The 23,636-nt window shown below is 40.8% G+C and overlaps 1 protein-coding gene across 1 annotated transcript in view; it reads left to right on the top strand.

The window, feature by feature from the left end:
* Positions 1–23,636, top strand: part of TAFA1 (TAFA chemokine like family member 1) — a 232,654-nt gene that overhangs the window by 167,154 nt on the left and 41,864 nt on the right. The window contains exon 3 of the mRNA XM_063348017.1: positions 15,078–15,218. Within this exon, the coding sequence (XP_063204087.1) occupies positions 15,078–15,218 (141 nt within the window). The remainder of the gene's footprint in view (positions 1–15,077; positions 15,219–23,636) is intronic.

Genomic DNA, 23,636 nt, shown 5'->3' with positions numbered 1-23,636 from the left:
ACCTAGTTTAAAAAGAACTGGAATCAATGCTTCAAGATCGTGCAAATTTTCAGCTGAAACAAGTCAACAAAATAGTGATAGTGTGGAGGACACCACGAATGCCCATGAGATTTGATCTGTTTGGAAAGCAGCAAGCAGTGGAATATTTATGCACCAATTGAATAGACCTCACAGATAGCGTGCCTACATTGGCTGGGGATGACAGGCTTTTGATTGCTGCAATGAAAACATGAATGAACAAAGCAGGGAAGGAGATAGGAAATTTGGGGCAGCTGTGTCCCATTGTGCCTCTTCCCAGCCTAGCTTTCTCTCGTGCACTGAGCTGAAAAGTCTTGGGGTTAAGGATTCCCTCCCTGACTCTGCCTCTGCTGCAGCTCAGGACCAGGAGCTCAGACGTTACAAGCCCATGTGCTTTCTGCTTCATGCCCTGTACACAGACACCATTATCTTAGATGCAAACGGGAAGGCACAGAAATTTGCATTTCACTAGTTGCTAGTTATGCCAAACATCTTAGTATTCAACTGTGCCAATGAAACATCTGCACTCAAGTGTTCTCACCAATCTTGCGTGGGTGGAGGAGACCATGTGCTCATCTTTGCTCCTTGCAGGTCATCATCAGGAGTATGGGAACCACAGTTGTTCCTGGATCCCCCACTGGTGGTACTGCATGAGGCTGTTCCCCAAGCGTAACCAGTGAGCAGGGGGACAAAGTTTAAGCCTTCCAGATCTAGCCAGAACCTTAGATTTTTCAATGATAAAACCATACACATAACACTTAGAGACTGGACAATGTTCAGTAACTTCTCAAAGGCAGATAATAATAATAATAATTCATGACCTTGATATAAGGAAGCTCATGGTTCATGTTTTTAAGGGAGTAGTCAGATTATTAAATCCCTCGTCCAAAACCTGTGCCCAGCAGCCTCAGCATCTTCTGACATAACAGTTATTTAGGACCTGGTGCTATCTCACTGAGCCAGAAAATTTCTCACAAGACCGTCTCCTGGTCTCAGAAAGTCCTGCCATAAGATTTCTGTTCCAGCACCATTAATTCACTACTCTGTCTCTCAGTATGATCCTGTGCTTGCATATCAATCCCTCAGAATGGTCTTAAAGTCTAAAATTCCGTTTCCAGTATGGATGAATGTTGTTTATTGATGTGAAAAGAAGTATCTGATCCTGAAAGTATTAACATATATATTCAGATATTGAAGAGGTGATTTGTCCCACAGAGAAAATTATGCTTTCTAAATAAGAGAAGGGCTACAATGCATGAGACTGTGAGAAGGTGATTGCAATATCAAAGGAGGAAATGGAATAAATGAACTTTCCAATTATTTCAGTAGCTTACCTGCTTGATAGAGTATGTAAATTATTGTAATTTATTTAGATGAAATTTGTGTAAGCAAAAGTATTTTTCTAGATACACTAATTTGTCAGAAGAAGAATTTTTTAGATGTTTTCTGTGGACTTCTTTTTCTGGTGATTGAAATAAGACCCACGTCCTAAAGCTATTATTGTAGCAACATGGATTTTTCTGGCTGCATTACTTGTTCACAGATGGTTAGCCTTTGACATGGCAATGAGATTGTTCACTTCTGCAAGATGTTAGCACAGATCAATAAGAAAACTGTCTTACAGAGAGAACACCTGTTTGTCAACCAAGCCTGCCTTAAAGGTATTTCTGATATTACATTTTTGTTTGTTCAGTGGCAAGTCAGTAGTTTCCCTGGCTGCAGGGTTAAATTTCCTCATTGCAGTTTGATAACACTAAGGAGAAGGCTCTTTCTGGAAAAAAAGGGAAACCCACATCTTTACAGTGCTGGATATCTCAGCGGGTTGGGCTTAAAACTCTGTTCCCCTTACTCCATTTTGGGCCACAGAGTCATTGCAAGTGTTAGTTTAGTTTTCTGCCAAGCAAAAAATCACTTTCATCATCCCTTTCAAGTTTTGAAATAAATATTTGGGGACTGCTTTATCCAGGTTGTGGCTCATAGGAAACAGAGCCTCCGCCCCTTTACCAGTGATACTAAAATATGTGTTACCACAGATGTCACCGAAGTCCAAGACTCATAATAAAAAGGATCAGAAAAATTTGTAGGCCCAGGAAATAATGTGAGTGGAACTAGAAAAATGTGAACTAATATATCTGGGGAAAAGAAGTATTCAAGTATTAATGCTGGAAAATTGCTAGCTGCTACAGCGGGGATGAAAAAAAATAGGAAAGTGATGGCATTTTCTCAAAGAGCAGGAGGTAATAGTCTCTCTCCTTGTTGAGAACACTGCTGGAAAGCACAGAGCGCCATTTCAATTAGATGTGGCATTCCTCTTCCACACTCAGACTGTTGGCTAGATTTTCTATTACATAGCATCTGTCTCTGTTTCTGTCTATCTCTTGTTTTTCATTCCTTGTCTATCTCCATAGTGCCTATGTGCCTAAGCAGTAATAGATACCTGTGTATCTGGTAGTTTATACACTGATGCTCAAATATTTTTGAAACTTGAGCAACTCACGTTGGTTGTCTATGTTTTAGGTATCAGTACGGAAAGGCAGACTAGAGATAAATGCTGGGTTGGGAAAATAGGGCAGATTTCCTCTCTTAAATGGAGATAATAATAGTCATCAACTTAAGAGCACAGAATTTCTATCACTGTTAATAATAATGTTATTGTTACATAGTGGAAGCTTAAAAACATCAGTACCAGTGATGTCAATGATGCAGAGAAGGGCTATAGACATAATTAAGGTGATGGAGGCAGGCTTATGAAGAAAGATGAAGAGAAGCAGCAAATGCACAGCTTGGCTAAGTGGTGATAATGATGATGGGGGATGTGATGACCATCTAAAACGTATCTGACATCTGTAAACATAGAATAGGGAATAGCTGTGTTCAGTTGGTCATAGCATTACAATTAGGGTTAATGAGGAAAACTGAGCAAAAGAAAACACAGAACATTTTTTTGCTGTTCAGCCCAATGGTAGATCACATTAAACGCTAGGATGGTATCTTCAAAGGATCCCCTGTTGCACCAGCAGAAGCCCAATTGCTTAAATAATGTGAAAATAAATTGAGCAAGATGCTCATGAGTGTGCAGAGGGAAACATTTTGATACTGGGAAAGGACTGGGCAAGATGACCTCTTCTGCTTCTAATTTCCAACACTCTATTAGAAAGAGTTGGCAGAGGTGCCCTATTTCTAGTTTGCAGTCATTTCTCATTTTTTTGTTTGTAATGAGAGTCCAGTTTATATCCAAAATTATCCAAAACTTTCAAGATTGGAAATCCAGGTAGCTGAAGTGAGGGTTCAGAGCATTAGGGTAGTTTCTCTGGTGGGGCTCGCCTGAAGCTGCGCACTCCGGATGCACGAGCCCCACGGATGGCAGTTAAACCTGAGCTATCTGAAGCAAAACATTTGGGGTTGAATTAAAGAATGTTTTTCCAAGAAGCTCGAAAGCAGAGAAAGCTGGACATATATCAGGACAAGCCTAAGAAGAATTGAGGGAAGGAGAACCATTTGCATGCAGTGTTGGCAATTGGCACAGCATCTGCAGTGCGTTAGACGAGCTGCTTTTCCTTAGGAAGTTGCAGTACGTGCATAAGGACACGTGCATATTTTTGTTTCTTTTGCATGATTGCCTTGAAATATTGTTTGGTTTATTTTGGACTAAAAGTTGATTTTTCTTTTTTTTTTAAAATGTAAAACGTCTGCTCCATGATGGTAAGAGAGATACTTCAAGTAATTTCCAGTTTCCTTCTCTGTCTGGACTTCAGCTTTCAAGATGCTTTCCCTTTTTGATGAGGATATGAGTGTGTCATAATGTTTCTTGTCTGTAGTACTGTACAGGAAAGAAACTGGAAATCAAAAAGTAGTTGAGTTACATGAATTATAACCCTCCCTGAGACACAGGGATTTCATCTTGAATTGAAATTTATTGATGTTTGCCAATGCAGTGTCAATTTAAAATAAATAAATAAATATTTTTAAAAATCTGTTTAGAAAGCAACTTTAATTTTAAAAAGCCTACTCCAGATTCTCAGAGATAGTATTTGGATGAATACTGATCATTACTAAGGGTAAACAGGAAAGAGAAAAATAAATGTATTTTATGCCTGGCCTCCTTTGTTCTGCTAACTACAGAACTCCCAGCGCACTGCTGCTGTTTAACTAATAAAAAATAAATTAATATGAATTTCAAGCCAATGCTGTAATGTATCACACCTTGCTTTCAAAGTAGGAAATTATTTGCTCGCTAGACTTCATGTATTTCCACTCAAGTATGCAGTCCTTTTTATTCATATTATAAGGGAACAGAGTGAACTGAATTGCACATGTATTCAAAGAAGCAGTACAAATCTGAGCAGGAGCCAGATGATCAATTATTAGGAGGTAGTACTGCATTGTGTTGTTCACCAGGAGCTTCAAGAGAGATGAGAAAGAAATTGTCAAAGAGAGAAACATTCAATGCAGTTACATAAAAAAGGTAAAAATAGAGAGAGAGAGAGAGGGGAACCAGAATAAATCACAGTTAGAATTGTATGCTGAGAGCTGGAGCAGAAAGACAGAGCAAATCAAGGTGACAGGAAATAAAATATTGCTCATCAACAGAAACAGGGAGGAGAGAGACATCAAAACATGGAGACTCATGCAAAAAAAGGCAGCTCAGGATAGTGACTGTGGGAAAATGTAGGGGAAAGGAGGTCTTGGGAGCTTTTGGGAAAAGAGAAAATCAGTCAGACTCCTTTTCTTTGAGGTGAATGTCATTGAAACAAAAGGAAGAAAATAAAAGGAATCAAAATTTATCATGAAATAAAATATTGCCATTGTCTTCTCCCTTAAAACTTTGGTGAGGAGGAGGCAGCCACCCTTCCACTAAGGCTTCCCATAGAAGTGGCCACAATGAAGTGTTAAATTTTGAGAACAGTAAGGTCTGAATCCCGGATCATCCTCTGCTTCCCTCCCTCTTCCTCAGAAGTAGTTTGGTCCTGACCAGTTGTAAAACAGCTAATCATGCTTGGGTCTGGATGGCATAGCTTATTTTGAGGGAGAATTTTTTTAACTTGTTAATTTATAACTACAGTATAGTAGCCTGAAAATTAAAATATTGCTGTTCACATATCCAGTCTGTAACATTTACTGAAGTGTTTGACTGTGCTTGAAGCTAAATAAAGTTCAGTAATGAGTGTGCTATAAATTCCTTAGGCTGGAGACTACCAGGTTCTTCTGCTATGGATAATGTATGCAGTGTAAAATGCTTTCCATGCAAAAACAACTGATTGCTTCTGTTCCTTTGCTTCCATCCTCTGCCCTTTTGTGCCATTGTACAGTCAGTTCCTGGAAAAGGTATCATTTTCTACTCAAATGTAGGACCAGCTGCTAGTGGTCACGGTGTGAGTGACTCTAGGAATCTATGGGGTGGGATAATGTGCACACTTGTCCACTGAAAAATGACTGAGAAATGATTGCTCGACATTGCTTAGCTGCAGCAGAGTATAGAATTTACTGCTGCCGTGCGTGGCACACAGCACCTGTACAGTGACATTTTCATTACACGTGCTGTAACTCATGGTCCTTTGTTTTCCTTTTTGTGGATTTCATAACACGTGGGCAACCCCATTGATGAAAATGTTACTGCCACTATAGCAAGACAACTCGTCTGTAAGACATCCTATTCAAAACATGGTCTTTTTGATCCCACCCTAACATCCTAGTTTTATACATTGGCCAACTTCTTTTAGTCCCATTCTTCCTTGTTGTTTTATTTATTGCCATTCTTTGGAAGATTAACGCAGCTTCTGCACTGGGTGTAATTCTCCATATCAGCCTGTCTGTAGCATCTCTGCAATCCTAGCTCTTCATCACTGTACGTTCTTTATGGATCACATTACTTTCACCACCCCTTATCTAACTACTTCATAAAGACCACCTCTCACATTTATAAAGCATGACAAGAGTATTACCATAAACTATGTTACTCTGCTCAGTAAACACATCATAGACTCTCCATAGGCTAATCACCTTAGTGGGTAAAATTACCTGGGGATGAATTTATCTGCAGCAATTGTATCAAAAGACAAACTGTAGAGAACAGCACTGTTCTGCTTTTCCATCATTTTGTCTCGACTGAAAGCCTGGATTTTAAAGTTGGTTATTGCTGATCTTCTTTGTAAGCAGTAGACTTATTTGTGAATATTTAACAGAAATCCTCAAAGTGTGAGATTTTCGTGTATCTCATGAAACAATAAAGTTATGAGTGTAATAAGCAATTTTGGGTCTCCTTTGAGGCTGATGGGAAAAGTAATAAAGTTTCCCAATTTGGAGAGTAGGCTGAAGATAAAGGCATTTAATAAAAGGATTAGGCGGCTTTAGAGAACTGGAAACATCAAGGTGCTTGGGGAGAGCCTGTTGGGCAAGAGCGAGACTCTGGCAGGACCAAACAGTGCTCGCATGGTTGACATAGCATAATTTCTAAATCCTTTCTTAGTACCTACTTCTCATGCACACTTCTATATTCATTTCTCATCAGCAGCTGTGCCGAAATCACATATTTCTTACCAGTCTAATTATTCCATCTGAAAGGAGAGTTATCCTGTCTTTCTTTCATTGCGTGCCTTTTCTAAGACTCATTTAACTTAACATCCATTTGGATGCCTTTTGCTGGCAGCATTTAGAAGAACAACATTTTGATGCCCTAAGAACTATATTCTGTGGTTCACCCAAATTTTGTTGCTAGGATGTTTTCAGGCCTAATTCCACTTAGGATTTTCCCTGTGCTCTGGCAAGGAACCGGAGAAGCCAATATTGGAAATGTTCATTTCTGTTCAGCAGCACAAATGTTCATTTCTCCACAGCTTTGTTACCTAGAAAATTTGTTCTGGGGAAGAATTGTGCAGCTGCAAAGTGATGATCAGAATAGCGTAGTAGGTCTTTTTAATCTCTAGTTTTATACTGCTGCCTGCAGTTTAAGTTATAGGAGGAGCACTGCTTCAATGCAGGCATATTACATCTATTTTGCCCAAACTGGTTTTTTTATCCTCTCTGACAAATCAAATATTAAATTTTCCAAACCACCCAAGTAACTAAGGGCAAGATTTTTTTAAAGATACTTCCAGATTTCATGCTCAGCCTTACTTAGGTCTACATCATTTAGAGCAAAAAATCCCATTTACAAGTGATATAGACCTTTAGGAGTGTCATATCTCACTGAAAGTCGATGAAATTTAGAGTCATAATACCTATTACTTTTTGATATGTTACTTTGATTGATAAATTCTTCTTTTTCTGAGTTTTCAAAGTCCTGTCTCTTCACATACATCTCTCAATGGCGTTCCAGAGCTGTAAATCCCACCAAAACTTCTAATTTCTAACCTCCATTTCTCAAAGTTGCTCTAAGTTGATCTCCCTTTGAAGTAAAAAAATCTCATTAAAAGACTGAAGATACCTCCACTAAGAGAACATTGGATTCTCGGCTGCCTCGTGGGTTACATATCTGCTTTTTGTAGTTCATCAATACAAGAATGCTAATAGTACCTATTACAATTCACTTTTGATACTCCCTGTGACAAAAAAAAGCAATCAAACGTATGGGGTTTGTGTACGGTCCTCTACAGGCAGCTCTGCCTGATTGCTTGGGCTCTGCTGTCTGTCAGGGCCAGCACAACACACACGCAGCACGTGGGATTTTCTCATAAACTCTCTCAATTTTGTGTTTAGGTATACTGTACACGTGCGTGCAAAATCATAATTAAAACTACCCATAACTCTGCTTCAGTAACAGCTAGAAGCAAATTCCTCATCAGCATTCCTCTCCAGCCACTCTTGCCCTCTTGTCCTCCTGAATGCCTCAGCCGAGCTGGTTATTGCGCTGCCATCGGAGACGCCATGTGCCAGAGGCAGTGGTTGCTAGAAGACTGCCTTGTTTTTCTGGATACCATTTTCTCTTTGATTCATCTTTAAGAGATTTTTTTTTTTTTTTTAATATGCATAAGAATAAGGTCCTGTGCAAATTTCTCAGGAGATCAATTTGCAAGGCTCTTTAGTCGAAAGACCTATTCTCTAGTGTGTATATTGGTTTGATATGGAAATCCATAAGCCTGCCCTAGATCCACCCACATCTCATACATTGGTGTGCTCTGGGTTTTCTTTGTGAATTCAAGAGTAGAATCCGTGCCATTTCTCCTTTACAAAAAATACTTATTTTTAATTTCTGCGAATAAACCAGTTCTTGAGGATCAGAGTCTATTCTGTGTGTAAGTATAAGAATCTGTAAATCTCTCAGATAAAAAGCCTCCTGTGGCTGATGGTAGGGAGCATTAGTAGAAAGTTGTAAAAGACTACAAATCCATGTGCTAATTAGAGCTTTGCATATCTCTGTTTCCCCTATTATACTGAGTGGGAAATAAAATACAAATGAAAAAAAAGAAGAGTTAGCATTCAAATGAAATATTAACATTCTGCTGAACAAAATATTTTAAAGATATTGTTTTCCTCTAGAAATTCTTCTGTTATGGATTTTTGTAGAAAAGTTTGATTTCGTAGAAATAGCCTTTTGTGTTGAAACTGGTCTTAGAAAATTAGCTTATACCACCATAAATAACCAGAGGTGCCTGTGCTGAATGCACATTGCCCCTCTCAGCTTTCAAATTCTGCCTTCAGAATCTTTCAAAAATTAGGCTTAGTATGAAATTAATTTCCATCTGTAGCTGACCTCCTTTGTCCAGCAGTTCTCCTCCAGACTCTGACCGAGTGTGCATTGGGTCAACACGAAGGGAGACAGTAACTCTTCTGGTCTTACTAGAAATAGCGTTGTTGTATCAGTGATCCAGGAATCAGGGCCCGAACGCAACGGGAATGTCGCACCACCCCCCAGGAAAGAGTTCCGTGGGCTCCCGGCTGAGCTGTGAGCTCCACGAGTACTCTTTTATGTGACCTCGACATTGGAAGAAGCTTCAATAGGAGTTTGAAATGAGCCATAAGATGCAAATCCACGGGAAACCAAATCTCACTAGCTGCACTCCTCATGGAACCGCTTGTTCTGGTCTTTTGTAAACAAAAAGCGTTTTCTTTAGAGGGGATACCCTGTGTCTGCAGAACCCTTTCATAGCAACACCATTTGAGAAAATAATATCCCAACCTAAAACTTAATGACCCACAGCGGGAATCGCTTATGTTCCTGCAGTTGCATAGAGCCTTCCCAAACTGAAAGTAATATATATCCCATATAATGAACAATGAAAATACTGAATATTAATGAAAACATAAATGTAAATTCAGGAAACAGACCACTGCAGTCTATTCTGATCCACTGGGCAAAAAAAAATCCGTTATATAACCAGGAGGCTTGCGGAGCATGTGCTGTTCGTTACAAATTCCCACAATTATTTTAACTCCATATATAATGAGTAGCCCATGAATCTATTTGTATCAGTTATCATAATGAGAAAGAATTAACTATAGCTTAATGCTAACTTTTTATACTTGGGTCCATTTTTTCATGGTACCTTTGTGCTACTTAAAAGTTCATGGGCCAAATTCAGCAGTTTTGTAGCGTCATTGGAACTGGTGTCCCTCTGGCAGCTGGGGCACAGTTACCCTCACGCTTATAAAAATGAATGCAAACCCTAAGCCTGTCTGATGGCTCTGCAGCCATTGTCACTCTCCATGCGCAGAAGTGCGCACTCCTTTGTGTGCAAAAATGCATCCCGTAGGCTTGATCCTTTTCCCTCTGGAGCAGATACAGAATGTCAGAGAATTATATGTAAAACAAAAATTGGAGTGTAATTGCACTGTGACTATGAGGAGTCTTTTATTTGTTCACTTATGAAGTGGCTCCTGGAGTAGCATGGGACTTTGTTTTTCCATCTGTTACATATTCCCGTCAGAAGCAAAAATGTTATTTTGTAAGTAACATAGTAGTGGCTTATTATTTCTTAAAGTAAAGTATAGTATTTTCCCCTGAGCGCAGTGTAGTCTGTAGTTCTGGCACATTAGCTGGCATAAACATTTTGATTAAAGCTTATGAATGTATTAATTACACCTGGGAAGTTTCCAAAGCTTATTCAAACTGCAAACTCTTCAAACTGCAGCCCCCAAATCTGCGTTCTTTTTAGCAGATGTAAAAATGGCTATCACATGATTGCCTTTTCTTTCTCTAGAATGTTTATACAAAGACATGAGGTGGCAAGGGTGCAAATTTTTTTACCCATTAGTTTCTGTAGGCACTTTTTCAGAAAGTCTTCAAGTGTCTGAAGAAGTTTTTTACTGTCACGTTGTTAAACGTTTGCTTGAAGTCTAAAGAACTTCAATTCTCTTTAAAATTTTCTGTGATCTCCTTGGTCTAGCAACATCTGCACGTACTTAAGCATTTATCAGAATAACATCACTGGGTGTATGACCCCAAACAGGATGACAGCACTGGAACATAGACTGTCTAGCTGAGTCTCTAAAAATAAACAGAGCTAGGAAAACCAGTAATAGTTCTAATGGACTCTTTGAAGTATCGATAGAATTGGTCCATATGATTTCCTTTGCTCATGTTCCCATGGTGTGTTGCTTATGGTGTAACAGAGGGTAGAATTTGACCAGCAAAGCTCATAAAGTTGTTTGGGTATCACTATTTTTTTGCGAGTAACACGAACAAGTTCCTACAAGAACCTTCAACTGGATTAAGTTGCGTGGTGCATTGGCAATGAGATGGAAGCAAATGTAACAGAGGATCTGAATTCTAAAATCACTGGGCGTATGACCCCAAAAAGAAAGGCATATCTTATCTATCAACTGTCTGTGCCTCCGCCAAACAACCCAAGAAGTCTCACCTAAGCGGTGCTTTGCTCATGCATTCATGCACGCGTGCATTCATTATGACTGACCTGCCCTAGGAAGGTCCATTAAGTGGAATTCATTTCAAGCACAGATGGTCCTGAATAGCTTAATGTCTGCCTGGTGGCCAGAATAAGTGAATTCTTGATGGCCTTAGACTTCTGATCACATACATGCAGCCAAGGAGAAAATGAAAACATGTTTATCATTTTGATAAACAACCTCTCTCATTGCTGCAGGATGCTCCACGTAACTCAGCAGAGTCAAATACTATTAAATTGTCATCACTGTCAAAGAGAGAACATATAAGTTTTGCTACCTGAGTCATAGTTAATGACTTCCACAATGTATAACACAAATCAGTACTGCCGTTTGCCTTTTTTATGTTTGTTTACTGATAAGTTCAGGCTTGGCTAGAATAGAGAGGCGAGTTATAATTTTGAAGTGCAAAATATGCTTTTGTTATTACCTCTCAGTTAGGGATATAAAAGCCAGAGATGACTAGAAGATGGCTTTTTGGCTTCTGGCAGGCATGCACTCAGACCCTATAGGTGATTAGGTATTTTAAATCACAGCCACCCACAGTGGGCTCACACGTATGATAAAATATTTCACTCTGCAGTTTGTAAACTCAAGGTGGCTTTATAACAGAGACAAAAATGAACATGTTTTCAGGCGTTTAGTGTCCTCCAATTAGAATTAAACCATTTGCAGGAGTAACAAAAAGTTGTCCCTGTTCTACAGTAAGCATGATGCACAGTTTCTGCCATTTCACATTTTAAGCCTATGCACAACAAAGACTTCCAGAAGGCTAAGAAATATGAGCAGAGTCGTCATGCCGCAGAAAGCTGCCATCTTCAGCATCCCAGAATCCTTCCCAGCAGCCAATTCCGTCCCTGTTGCTTCGGTGTAGGCATCACATTTCCTTCGGGCAAAGTTCAGGGCATCCTGTGAACTGAGCACTCAGAAAGGGTCAGCTGTTCTCACTGTCAAGTTTTGTGTAAAGAGAATATGAGTTATGTTAGGACATTTTCATTCATCTCTGAAGCTTCCTGAAGAAAGAGCAAAGCTATTCCTGATTTGCAAGTTCCTGTTTAATTTCTAGTCTTTTTTCTTATTTTCTTGGGGCAGGAGGGAATTAAAAAAAACGTATGCTATCTTTCTTACCAGGTGGACAAAGCGGCCACTTCATGAAATGTAACTGTCAACAAAACGTTCAGGAGACACTTACTTAGAGGATTTTAGGGCCCTTCCCTCTCCTTTTAAGATCAATGGCAAAGCCACTATTGACTTCAATGAGTTGGATGAGGCTGTTATTGTGGAAACAAAGCAAGAAGCTACCTTAGCTCAATCGACCATAAAATTCCAAAAAAAAAGACATTTCTGTTCTTTGTGACAAGGATTTAAACTTTTGCTGCACTCACAGCCTATCGGGTCAATAATTCACATTTTTTTCAGGGCTCCCAGCACTGTAACATCTTGCCAGGTCTTCCCATAATCTGGAAGAACGACTGAGAAAAAAATCACTGGCTCAGGAGCAGAAGTCCTCAGATATTGGTATTACAGCATTTCTTGGCACTTCCCTACCCCCCAACCCCCTCCTCCCCACCAAAAAAGAGTTGGAAATAAAAATTAAGAATCACAGAATAAACAGGTACTTCACTTTTATATGTGAACATATTAATTCTTTTTCAGTGGAACCGAAGACTGATTCGTGTTCCTCTCCCTGCTCTAAATTGTTTCGTCGTTTGCACAGCTGAAATACAGATTTAAGTTGCAACACACACACACAGTATATTTGTGGTTTATATATTTCTGTGAATAACGTAATCAAGAGTGTGCTTTTTCAATGAGTTTTTTTCCTAGTCTCACTGTGTCCATTTGTATTTATCTGGGAGCCTCTATCCCCATTTTGTATATAGCTTTTAAAAAGTCTAACATGTATCTGCATGGTTGTGAAATATATACCAGTAAAACACATTGCATGCAATGCTATCCAGTAATCATTCATAGGCTAAAGATGCTTTAATGGAAAAATCTGATCCCACGTAATAAATTTTCCAGGAAAACCGGGTGTGTAACATGCACAACTTCCTCCATGTAAGATGGATTTTTTCTTCTGTGTCAGCTCTGGGAAAGGTCTTTTTATTATTGTTATTATTATTTGCATTACAGTTATAGTCCATGCAGATAAAAGTTTCAATTGATGTACTTAACTGTCTAGTGGTAAAAAAAAAGTGGGTTTTCATTGCTTTTGTAGTTTCATTATGTTTTGCCACTCCTAAACAACTATACACTTTGAGTTGAAGTCTTTATTGCCGCAGCAACTCGAGCTTCCACATAACAATTAAAGGTGTTATAAAGCTCATCTACCACAACCCATTATTTTGAATAGATAACCAAATAAGCAAGACTAGCTCATGTGGTTATTAGTAATAGCAAATTAATAGAGCAAATAAAGCATTTAGCATATTCACAGATATTTACCACACAGACTATGTCGTCTAAAATTAGAAATGCTTATTACTGCGTACATTATCTTTATTGTTGAGGTTGCAATCAATAAAATCACAAATCTTTCTTCTCTTAGGGCATGACCATAAGATAAATTAAACCAATGAGAATCTTTTCATTGCTTTCAATATGATTTGGATGGGGGAACAGGGAGTTTATCTGAAGAATTACTTCATAGAAAAATACGAGCATTTGGGGCTGAGTTGATTGTCAGAATTCCTCTTACTCCTAAGAGACACTTAAAAGACCATTTGTCAGATGATGGCTTTCTGAATTGTTGGGATCTCTATTCTGTGGCATCTATGGGCTTTCAAAAAGCTTGTGTCAGCAGGCCAAATGCACCTAATAACTAATACATGAAGCAGCGTTTCTCTCCAGATGAGTTAAATATTTACTGCAGAGTTAGTCTTGTCTCAGGCTTGCAAACTCGTTGGTGCTTAACCCCATGACCACGCAACCTCAGCTCATTTACCCTAATGGATGTTCACAGGTTTTTCATCTGCTGATTCACCCTGGAAGGTCAGCGGTTTGAAAATTTAATATTATAAAACATTTCCACGCTTTGCAGAGTCCCTCTTCATTGGTCATTGTTGTACCGCTCAGTACTGTGGGTCCACCTCACGGCACACCACCATGTGACCTTAACAACGTATAGTCCGGGGAGATTCCTCCCTGCCCTTCGTACACAAACCTTCTTGCACACTCTGATCCTTAATAGGCTGTGCACAATGTTTTGTGCTAAGTTTAAACAAATCCTGCCAAATTTATTCGGCAATTTCATAAAGTAGCCAAATACGTGTGGGGAACAGACTGGCACTATTAAATACTTGGTGATTATCAGCTAAATACAATCTGAACTGAGGAATCAAGAAATTATCTGGGCAGTGCATAAGCCCGTGTCTCCTCTCCTTGCACTGCACTGCGAAGGTGAATGGCAATAATACACTTGACGCTTTGTTTCTGTGCGTAGCATATGCCACAAACACCGACTATTCATAAACCCTAAGCCACCATCTATCTGTCTGTTACTCCTTTGTGTTCTCCACCTAATCAAACTATTGCAAATGTTCATAAAGAACGATTAGGGAGAAGACAAGCCTGGTGATGTTGCACACAATGGGAAGGTTTCCTGCCTTAAAACTGCCAGTTTAGCGAGTGGGGTAGCAAAAGGAAGTGGTGTTGGACCATCCTGTAATTTGGAGAGGCTGATTGTCATCCCCTAAGGGCTGAGTACTGGCATAGAATCAAAATATTTAGTGAAAAGGCTTATTTCTAGATGGATTCCCTTGGCCCCTGTTCTTGTGTGAGAGAATATTTGAGGGAAGTGGCCTCCAATATTACAAGCGTAAAACCAGCCAACAGTTGTTGCACATTTACTGTAGTACGTTACCTACATTGCTTCAGGCCTAGACCCTGACACCGTCATCTTTTAAGCCAAAAATTCTGCTGATGTCAGGGAAGCTTCTAATATAAGACAGGCAAGCTGTATCTACTGTAGAGGTACATTTATCTGCATTTCCTATTAAAATTGAAGTATAGCAGCACCTGGCTTATTCAGGAGCACGCATAATGGGGAAATGACGCTGTAATCCCACCTGTATAGAAGCCGTGCAGAGACGCAGACAGCAGCACGCCTGGGTGCTTTGATTAGCCACTGCTGCTCTTCCTAATCAGAGTGTCAATATTCTCTTTTTCTTTTTTTCTTTTTTTTTTCTTTTTTTTTTCTTTTTTTCTTTTTTTGCCAGAAGGAGGAACGTGTGAAGTTATAGCAGCACACAGATGCTGTAATAAGAATCGAATTGAGGAAAGATCACAAACAGTAAAATGCTCCTGTCTACCTGGGAAAGTGGCTGGGACTACGAGAAACAGACCTTCCTGTGTTGATGGCAAGTAGCTCCTCCTGTATATATGTCTCTGTTTGTGTACCATCCAGTAAATAGCTTTAAGTTTATAGATTCTGCATAGGAATTTTGTTGTATTCTCTGTTTAACGAAACGGAAAAACTATAAAGCATAAGCATACATTTACACCACCTTGCCTGCTACTTTAGCACACGGTTCTGTGCACGTGGGCCACGTTAAGATTTACTCCCAAAAAGGAGAGTACAGTACAGGCACTTAGATAAATATAACAGATTCTGTGGCAGGATCGAGCCCTTAATAAATAACTGGACAAAATTGCGTCACTTCACAGCCCCTCCCTCCTTTGCCACATTAGTTTTGAATCATAAATATTTCGAAAGACAACAGCCATTCGTTTTGATTTAATTCACCATTTTAGTCAGTGGCAAAAAAAAGATAAATAAATGAATCCTGTGGTCTTGTCCTGTAACAAACATTGCAAAAAGCTAGGAAAAAATCTTTATCTTTTGAAATCACTCGTGCCATTTCTTGTCATGGGGATTTTTTCGCTGAAAGAAAAACACCGTGTTATTTGTGTCTGGGTTTCATATCGGGTCTAGCTCCACAGCGTGTATTCCTCTCTGGGGCTCCGCTGCCACCGCTGCAGGGTGAAACCATGGAGCAATCGTCAAGAAAGCCACGGCTTGGAAGTGCTTAGCAAAATATAAATCGCATAAGAAGACGGGGAGTAAGTGGTGCTAATCCCATTAGTTACCCTTCCCAAACAAGCGTCTCTGTGTTGCAGAATCCCTCTGTGCAGCAGCTTTGTGAAACAGAATATCTCATCGAAATTCCTCACTACTCTTTATGGTACATATCTGGTGCCACTGTTTTATACCATCCCACAGCCCAAAGGTGCTTTGAAGACCCCAGGGGTCATTTCAGCCAGAGTTGAGGTGGGCTCTGCCGTGGGCTCTGCCCTGGGCTCTCCTCATCCTTCCCACAGCTGGACTTCCAGGGGTGGTGGTGTAGCTGCAGGTTTTGGAAGCACCCGATGTTTCCTCTTGGGGGTCTGTCATTTGGCATTCAGCCTGCCCCCAAGTGAGTGAGAGGGGGAGCTGTACAAGCAAACACTGGGAAAAATGGTTTCTTCTGGGTACCTGTCCTCCATCGCATCCTGAAAAGGCAGTAGCAAGGGAGCAGGGGCTGGTCCAGTTGTAGCCCTAAGTTAGACAGGAGTATTGGTGGGCGCAGTGGACTCCGTAGACGAGGCTCTGAGGCTTGCATGGTCAACACTAAAAACATGAGAGATTGGGGGTGCCTTGGAGGAATGAGAATCTCATGTGTTCTCAGCAAGTATTTGTGGTGTGTACGTATCTGGTTTATAGATTAAGGATAGAAAGAAAATATTTTATTATTTTAAAAATGCTTTCAAATTTTGAAATTATGAGATGAGGCAGTAATTCATAGCTTGTTGCATTGGGAATGCGATTCAGCTTCTGAATTCGTGACTAAAAACACGCTATGAATGCATCTGTGAATGATTACACTTTAATCCACATTCTGTCATTCTGTTATTGCTTAATTACCCTGATAAAAAGAAGCTTTTCTTTTCCTGTTAAGCACACTCATAAAACTGTAGGTGAAACCCACAGCTGGTCTGAACCAAAGATCAGCTGTACAAGCCTTGAAGAATTTCATGTTCTTCAGCAGGTCATGAAAAACAGAGGCGCGAGATAGAGCAGAGAGACACCATTAATTCAGATCTCATAATTCTGTTCAGAGAAGAGGACCTCAAAGAATGCTGTGTTAAGAAAAAAAGTTGGGTGCAGGTGTGGACTGGAGCCTAATTGCTCTGTCAGGATTACAATGAAAAGAAATGTTATTGTCTGGAATTTTGAAAGGAGTAAGGATAAAACAATGACTAATATAAAAGTGCAAAGCTAGTCCCATTGAAGTCACTGGTAAGACTCACAGTGACTTCAAAGCCAGCAAACCTGAACTACAAAGGAATGTCTTCCCCTTTCAAGTTTAGTTGTTGTAGTCAGCCCATAGCTTCTTTTGTAGATGGCTGGTGAACAGTTCAAAAGCCCAATATGCTCCTTGTAAAAATTAACAGAAGGGGCATTTTCCTTGGCCTTTGTTTTATCCCAGACTTTGCTTTGTGACTTTTGACATACTGACCTGTTTTAAGCCAAAACTTTGACCTATTTAGTGGTTCTGTTCTTGCTAAGGCAAAGCTCCCAAAACTTCCCATGGGAGTCCCATTGACGTCAATACTTTAACTCCCACAAAGATTTGGGATTTGCTGTTTGTTTTGTACATTAAGCCATTTCAAAAGGTCATCTGCAACTTTTTACCTTCTTTGCCTACCATATTGAAAGGGTTAAGGCTGTTTAATCTCACACTGTATAGGATTACAAGCCATAAACTATCATTAAGAAAGCTTGCTTGGATCCATTACTTAAAAACCCATGGATGCTCAGGTACAGCAACACACTCGCAGCCAAACAGACTGATTGCCTTTGAGAGGTGACAAGGACTGGGAGATCCCATGTTAGCAGGTTGACTCCCATCTGTGATTATTGCCTTGAGCAATCACCACCTGACGGCTATTTAGTTGACATGAACCTCAGTTCTTTCCCTGTTTATACTGTTGGCTAAACTGTGACTAAATGGGATCAGAATCAAGCTTTTGGTGTTTCTCAGTCCAATTTTGTCAGAAAACACCTCATCAAGACTGATGCTTTGACAGTTTGAGTTCATGTTACAGAGGAGAGATTGCATTGCCTTCTACTTCTACCAGCCATTGCTCCAGGACACAGCTGGGCTGTGTGGGTGGGACTGTGTGGAGAGCTATCTTTGTTTTCTATTTAAGAGAGAATACAGTTATATGTAGAAGTCAGTTTAACCTTTTTATTAAGTATCAAGAGTGATAAACGGTCCTTTTGTCCTCTTGTTGTGAGATCTCATCCTGGGCAGCACACCGTCACAGTACCTGGGATGCACATATGCAATCCTTCTGAACGGCCCGAAGTTCAGGCTGAGTATGTGTTATTGGTACTGTGAAGGGCGGGAAGTTGCTGTGTATTCCCAAGGATCGCTTCCTGACAAGTCCAGCAAACTTTTTCTTTGGAGCCTCATCTTAAAAAAGTACAGTGAGTCCAGGCTGTGGCAGCCTCTGAAGTTAGAAATTATTCCTTGCCGCTCATTCAGTTGACACTGTCCTAAAACCTGCCTCAGTCACCAATGAATTATGTAGTAGCAACAGCGAGAGCAAAACAAAAGCAAAATCTTGTCATGAAACAGAGATGCCAGTTTCTGGTTTTTTGCCTCTTCTGTCCCTTCACTACCTCAAGGTCTTTTTTATTTTTTTGAAGGATGATTTGAATGCTCCCTTCCCTCCTTACAATTTATCTTGCGTGTCACTTGGCTGTAGCTCATAGCGTGGGCATCAGTCTGTTCAGCTCTCTGTCGTGGCTGTTATTATTTCCTCCATTTGCCCAAATACCTCTCCAGAGCAAGTCCCAAATGGGTTTAGTTCATGTGTGTTACAGCACCTTGAGAGGGTCCTTTTTCTGGGGGGGAAAGCAGGGTCGAGCATGTCCAGGGAGTCCCCAGCCCTCTGCCTCCCGAGCACGAGGGACTGTGCAGCTTAGAGGGGTACTGACCCACCCCGCGGCAGTGCTCTCGGACACAGCGTGTGCATCGGCTGTCGGAAGGTACCAGAGCAACTCATCTACCGTCCTGCCCACCCACTTCAGAGATGGTCGGGGACACCAAATGGCTCGAATTTGCATCTCAGACTAGCACGCAGACCCCTCTAGTGTCATGCTTTAATGGACCCGCTCTCTCTCATTTTCCTCTTACTGCAGACACTTTGTGTGTGACATGCAGGTTATTTCTGCAAAGGTTTCTTAGCCATGCTTCTGAATTCGCACCTTCCCTCTCTATTGTGCTTACAAACAGCTTGTCTTCCTCATTTCAGAAGCCCATGAATTTTCCTCCTCCCGCAATAGGCTCTGTGGGCTTATGAGGGCACTCAGGTGTCAGCATAAAAATAGCTGGGATTTGTCCCCTTGCTAGCTGTCGCGTGGCTGGTACGATTTCTCCTGTGGGTTCAGGTTTTATTCCTTTGTCTTTGTTAACTGATTTCTCCTTCTGGTACTGTGGTTATCAAAGAGAGATGTTCCCAGTAATGTCCTCTGCTTCTTCATAGCAAGTTCTCTTGCATCTTCCTGATAGGGTCAGTGGCCACATGACGATCGTCCTTTCGGCGTCAAGCCCACAACCTTTAGGAAATCTGTTGACCCCTGTGAATAAAGATCAGTCATTGGCTCCAAAATTTTAGTTGTTGTTTCTTAATTTAATTTTCTGTTATTCCACGTAAAACTGAAGAATACACTAAAATGAAAAAGAAAAAAACACCCTCTTATATTTCTCTTTTTTGAAAACAGATATTTGGGGTTTTTAAGAATTTTTCACCATTCCCAGTACAACTTTCACGTTAAGTGGGACCAACATTCCTTCTGGTGTTCATGGGTAATGTGGAGTTATCCTTAATCTTGTTCATTACTTCATCAGAGCTTTCTTTTCCTGCCCCATCTTCCTTCTCAGTACGGAACGCACTGAGCACAGTGAAATTCTGATGAAAAAAACGTGGCTTTTAAATACCTTTAAAATTGCTGTTTGAACGTTTTCTACACGTACTCAGCATATTCTCAAAATATTTAAATACTGTTGGGGGATTTGCATTCACAGTGCTGCCACAAAAGCTGTTTTTATTTTGTTTTTGCTTTTTTACAACCCAAGACACTTTCTTCACGTAAATGGCTGCTGACTGCTCCAGGTTTGGTGGTTCTACCAGATCGTGGCATCATGTGAGGTTTCATAACATTAAAATACCTTTGTTGTGACAGTATCAAATGTAAAGCTTGTACCAACGCTGTCATATTTGGGTCAGGGCTGTAATGTCCACCTCTTATTCTTCATTGACCTAATCTTCATGCAAAATTGATGTCACCTTTCTGAGTGTTGTTCTGCAGCATGAATAAAGCTGGCTGCGTGAGCTAGAGAGCAACAAGGAGCAAGTGGCAGCAGTAAATTGATTAATGCACTTACATCGTGGTGTTGTTCTCTGTGGCTGGTCTGCACATTGCTTGCAGTTTTCTTTGGCTGCTTCCATTAGCTAAAGAGTCTTGTGTCCACTTCATTAATTTATTTCTTTGTTTTGGTTTGTTGTTTTGGGTTTTTTTAAGCCGTTCGTTTTTGAACTCAGTATAAACAACATGAATGGTTGGATGTGGGAGTCTCCACCTTTTCTACACTCTAGTTGGAGGTATGCAAAAATACTCCTATTTGGAAGTTTCCCATTCCCTGTAAGGACACACACTTTTACTTTCCAGTGCACTTTGCAGCGGCTGCTCACGTTCCTCCCAGGATCTCGGTAAACAGGACAAATAGCCAGTGAAGGAGGTGGGAACAGAGGCCAAGTGAGCCTGTGGAGTTACTGAGTAAATATTAACAGAAAAGCTCTGATAATATTCTCTCAGTTCTAATACTTCACATGATTGCTATAAAAATGTGATAAGAATACAAGATATTTATAATTTTAATACTGTCACTTTTACGCTGTGAATAATGTGCTTTGTACCGTATCATTTACAATGATATTGAACCTTTCTGTACAATCAGCAGGTGGTTATGTCTGTGTGTTCTTCGAGGCCTTTAAATAATATATAATTTGTTCATCTATACTGTAGTTTACTGTGTTATGGTTAATGATGCTCTCAGGCACACTTTTTTTTTAATGCTTGAATTTTTTGTTCCCTTCTCTTCAGTCTTCTTCTAGTCTTTTTTAAACTCTTTCAGAGGCAACCTCAATATTTCTTGCACAATTATCTGTGAAATTTGTTGGACCACAGAGTATGGGATATCAGAAAAGCACCTGCACTGCCTTTTGAAATCCATCACAAAGGGACTTTCATGCAGGCTGTGCATGTTGCCAGTGCTTTCAGGAAATGAGGTGGTTTTAACACTGGTCAAAACCAATGAGGAAAAAGGAAGGTGCTCCTGAAGTGCTGTGCGATATCTCTCTCTCTCTAAGTTATTCCTGCAAGAAAGGTCTCTGCAGAGATCTGAGATGATCCGATTCCATGCTGTACACAACAGAGGATTTGAAGCATTAGCTGTGAGGCAGCAGGACTAGTGTTTTAACTCTCCATGGCCTGCTGTTGTCCTATTTTATACCCGTCATGCATCAGGGGAAAGGGAAATCACTCACTGATACAAAACAATAAAATGAAATGAATCCAGTATTTCCCTTTCTCACAGGACTGGCTTTGGATCACATCAAGTTTGAAATCATTCGGTAATATATGAAACACTATGGTGCATGTACATACATACTTCAGATTTCTATTAGTTTGAGGATTATCCATCACTAGCCACCGTGCTGCCCTGTGAATTTACATCAGGCTTCATCAGGGCAGCATTAACAAAATAAGATAAGTCTTAGTGACTGATGAGAGTACTGTGACTTTTAATGCCCCTCTGGGCCAGCACCTCACAGCTCCCCAGTCATGCTCCGGGGTGGTTGGTACCGCTCATCCTTACGTTCCCATGTGCGGCAGTGGGAGCAGAGAGAGGACAGCATTCATCAGCACACGTTCCCTTTGCTGGCCTTTGCCCTCCTGTCTCTCACCCAGGACCTGCAAACGAAAAGGTCATACCTGCTATGTCACGCCTTGGGCAGACAGCGAGTTCAGCCGCTCTGTTGACATGAGCTAATTTATTTTATTTTTTAAATTATGGATAAGATGCCTACAGTAGGGCGAGCATTCACGATTCAAGGGTGCTGTGTTGCTGCAGCCCAGAGGTGTAGCGTATCCCTCAGCCCACGCACCCTCCCACAGCTCCCGTGCTGCCCCACTCCCACCGCTCAGAGGGACATACGGAGAGTTCCTGGCTCTCCCTGGAGTGAGTGCAGGATTCGAGCCCTGTAGAGTCAAATGAAAGACTCCTATTGACTTTGGGTCGGGTCCTTAGTAAATGCTTTGTTAGATATAATCCTGTATCTATCAGCACTTACATCAAGTGAAAGCGGTTCACAGTCACAAAGCCAATAGTTTTCTATTTATCTAATGTGTACTTTAGGTGGTATCACCAGAAAGCCTTTTTTTTTCTCCACTCTGTGAAAACACTTTCAATCAATTCTTATTTCTCGAAGAAAGGGGGGAAAAATGCTTTTTGAAATCCAAGGAGTCAGCTTCTCATCCTTCTAGCTGTGCTTCGGCCTAGATAAGAAGAGATCTCAGGGTCCCATATTATTAATGCACTGTCTATATGAATAACGAGCAGGCTTGGTGAATTATTCCACACTCCTGGGAAAATCTATAACCCCGTCCTTCTGCAGCACCACTGGAACTAAGCAGGAGACTCGTATTTTCTTGATTTGCTGAATTCAGATGACTTCATTTGTAAGGAGGAAAAAAATGTAGCTGTTCCCCACTGACACCCATTTAGTAAGCTCAAAAAAAATTCACGGCGTGTCACGTGCGCTATTAAAAAAGGAGAAGGAGAGAGAGAATCCCAACTGTGCAGTGGAATATTTTAAGACTTTGCTCTTGTCCAGAAACGTGTCTTCTTGAATCGCCCTTGCAGCCACCCTGAAATTGCAGCCAGATCCTGAGAGGTGCTGACTTCGGTGGGAGCAAAAGCAAAACTGGCAGTGACGACGCAGAGTAATTAGTTCATTTACCAAGGCACAGCGGCTCTCGTTACCAGTTTGCCTTCTAGTCTGCAGGGCAGGGGCTGAACGGAGCAGATGGGAGGTATGTGCCTGACCCTGCCGATGGTGGGTGAGCTTTTGTGTCAGAGCACAGTAGCATTTCCTGAACCCAGACCGTCAGTGAGCAACCTGGGGAGAGCCGAGAGGCCACACTTCTCCCTGAACAAGCATATCTACAAATATATATATATGTGTGTGTGTGTGTGTATCTGTGCACATGCTGTAGAGTCATTCTGCCATGGGCAGTGCATCAAAATGCTGTTCAGATGCGTATGTGTGTGTTTCCAGTTATTAAGGTGCAGAGGGGGAGGATATGCGAGGGTCAGATTTGTAGCCAACCTGAGCCACATTCGGCAACGAGGGCTGCTGAATTAGGCGCTTCCCCATCTCTCGGCGAGGGCTGTGTTGTTTGTGCCGCATGCAAACATCTGCCAGGCATTAGGGAGAAGTAGACGGATGATGATGTCTTTCTGGTGTGAAGATGGTGCAACTAATGAGATCATCTGACTGTGGGTTTATGTGAGTACATCTTCATTTCGGCTATAATTTATCTCCCTACCTATGTCTTATATTTCTTTCTTTTCCAATTGACATTGCGGTTTCCTATGTAGCAAAGCAACCACCCTTTTAATATCAAACCCATACAACAGCTGACTAATCCACCCCGATGAAGT

This window comes from Chroicocephalus ridibundus, chromosome 10 (assembly GCF_963924245.1).
Source record: "Chroicocephalus ridibundus chromosome 10, bChrRid1.1, whole genome shotgun sequence".
In the NCBI taxonomy this organism is placed as follows: domain Eukaryota; kingdom Metazoa; phylum Chordata; class Aves; order Charadriiformes; family Laridae; genus Chroicocephalus; species Chroicocephalus ridibundus.
This window is presented reverse-complemented; position numbering and strand designations above follow the sequence as displayed.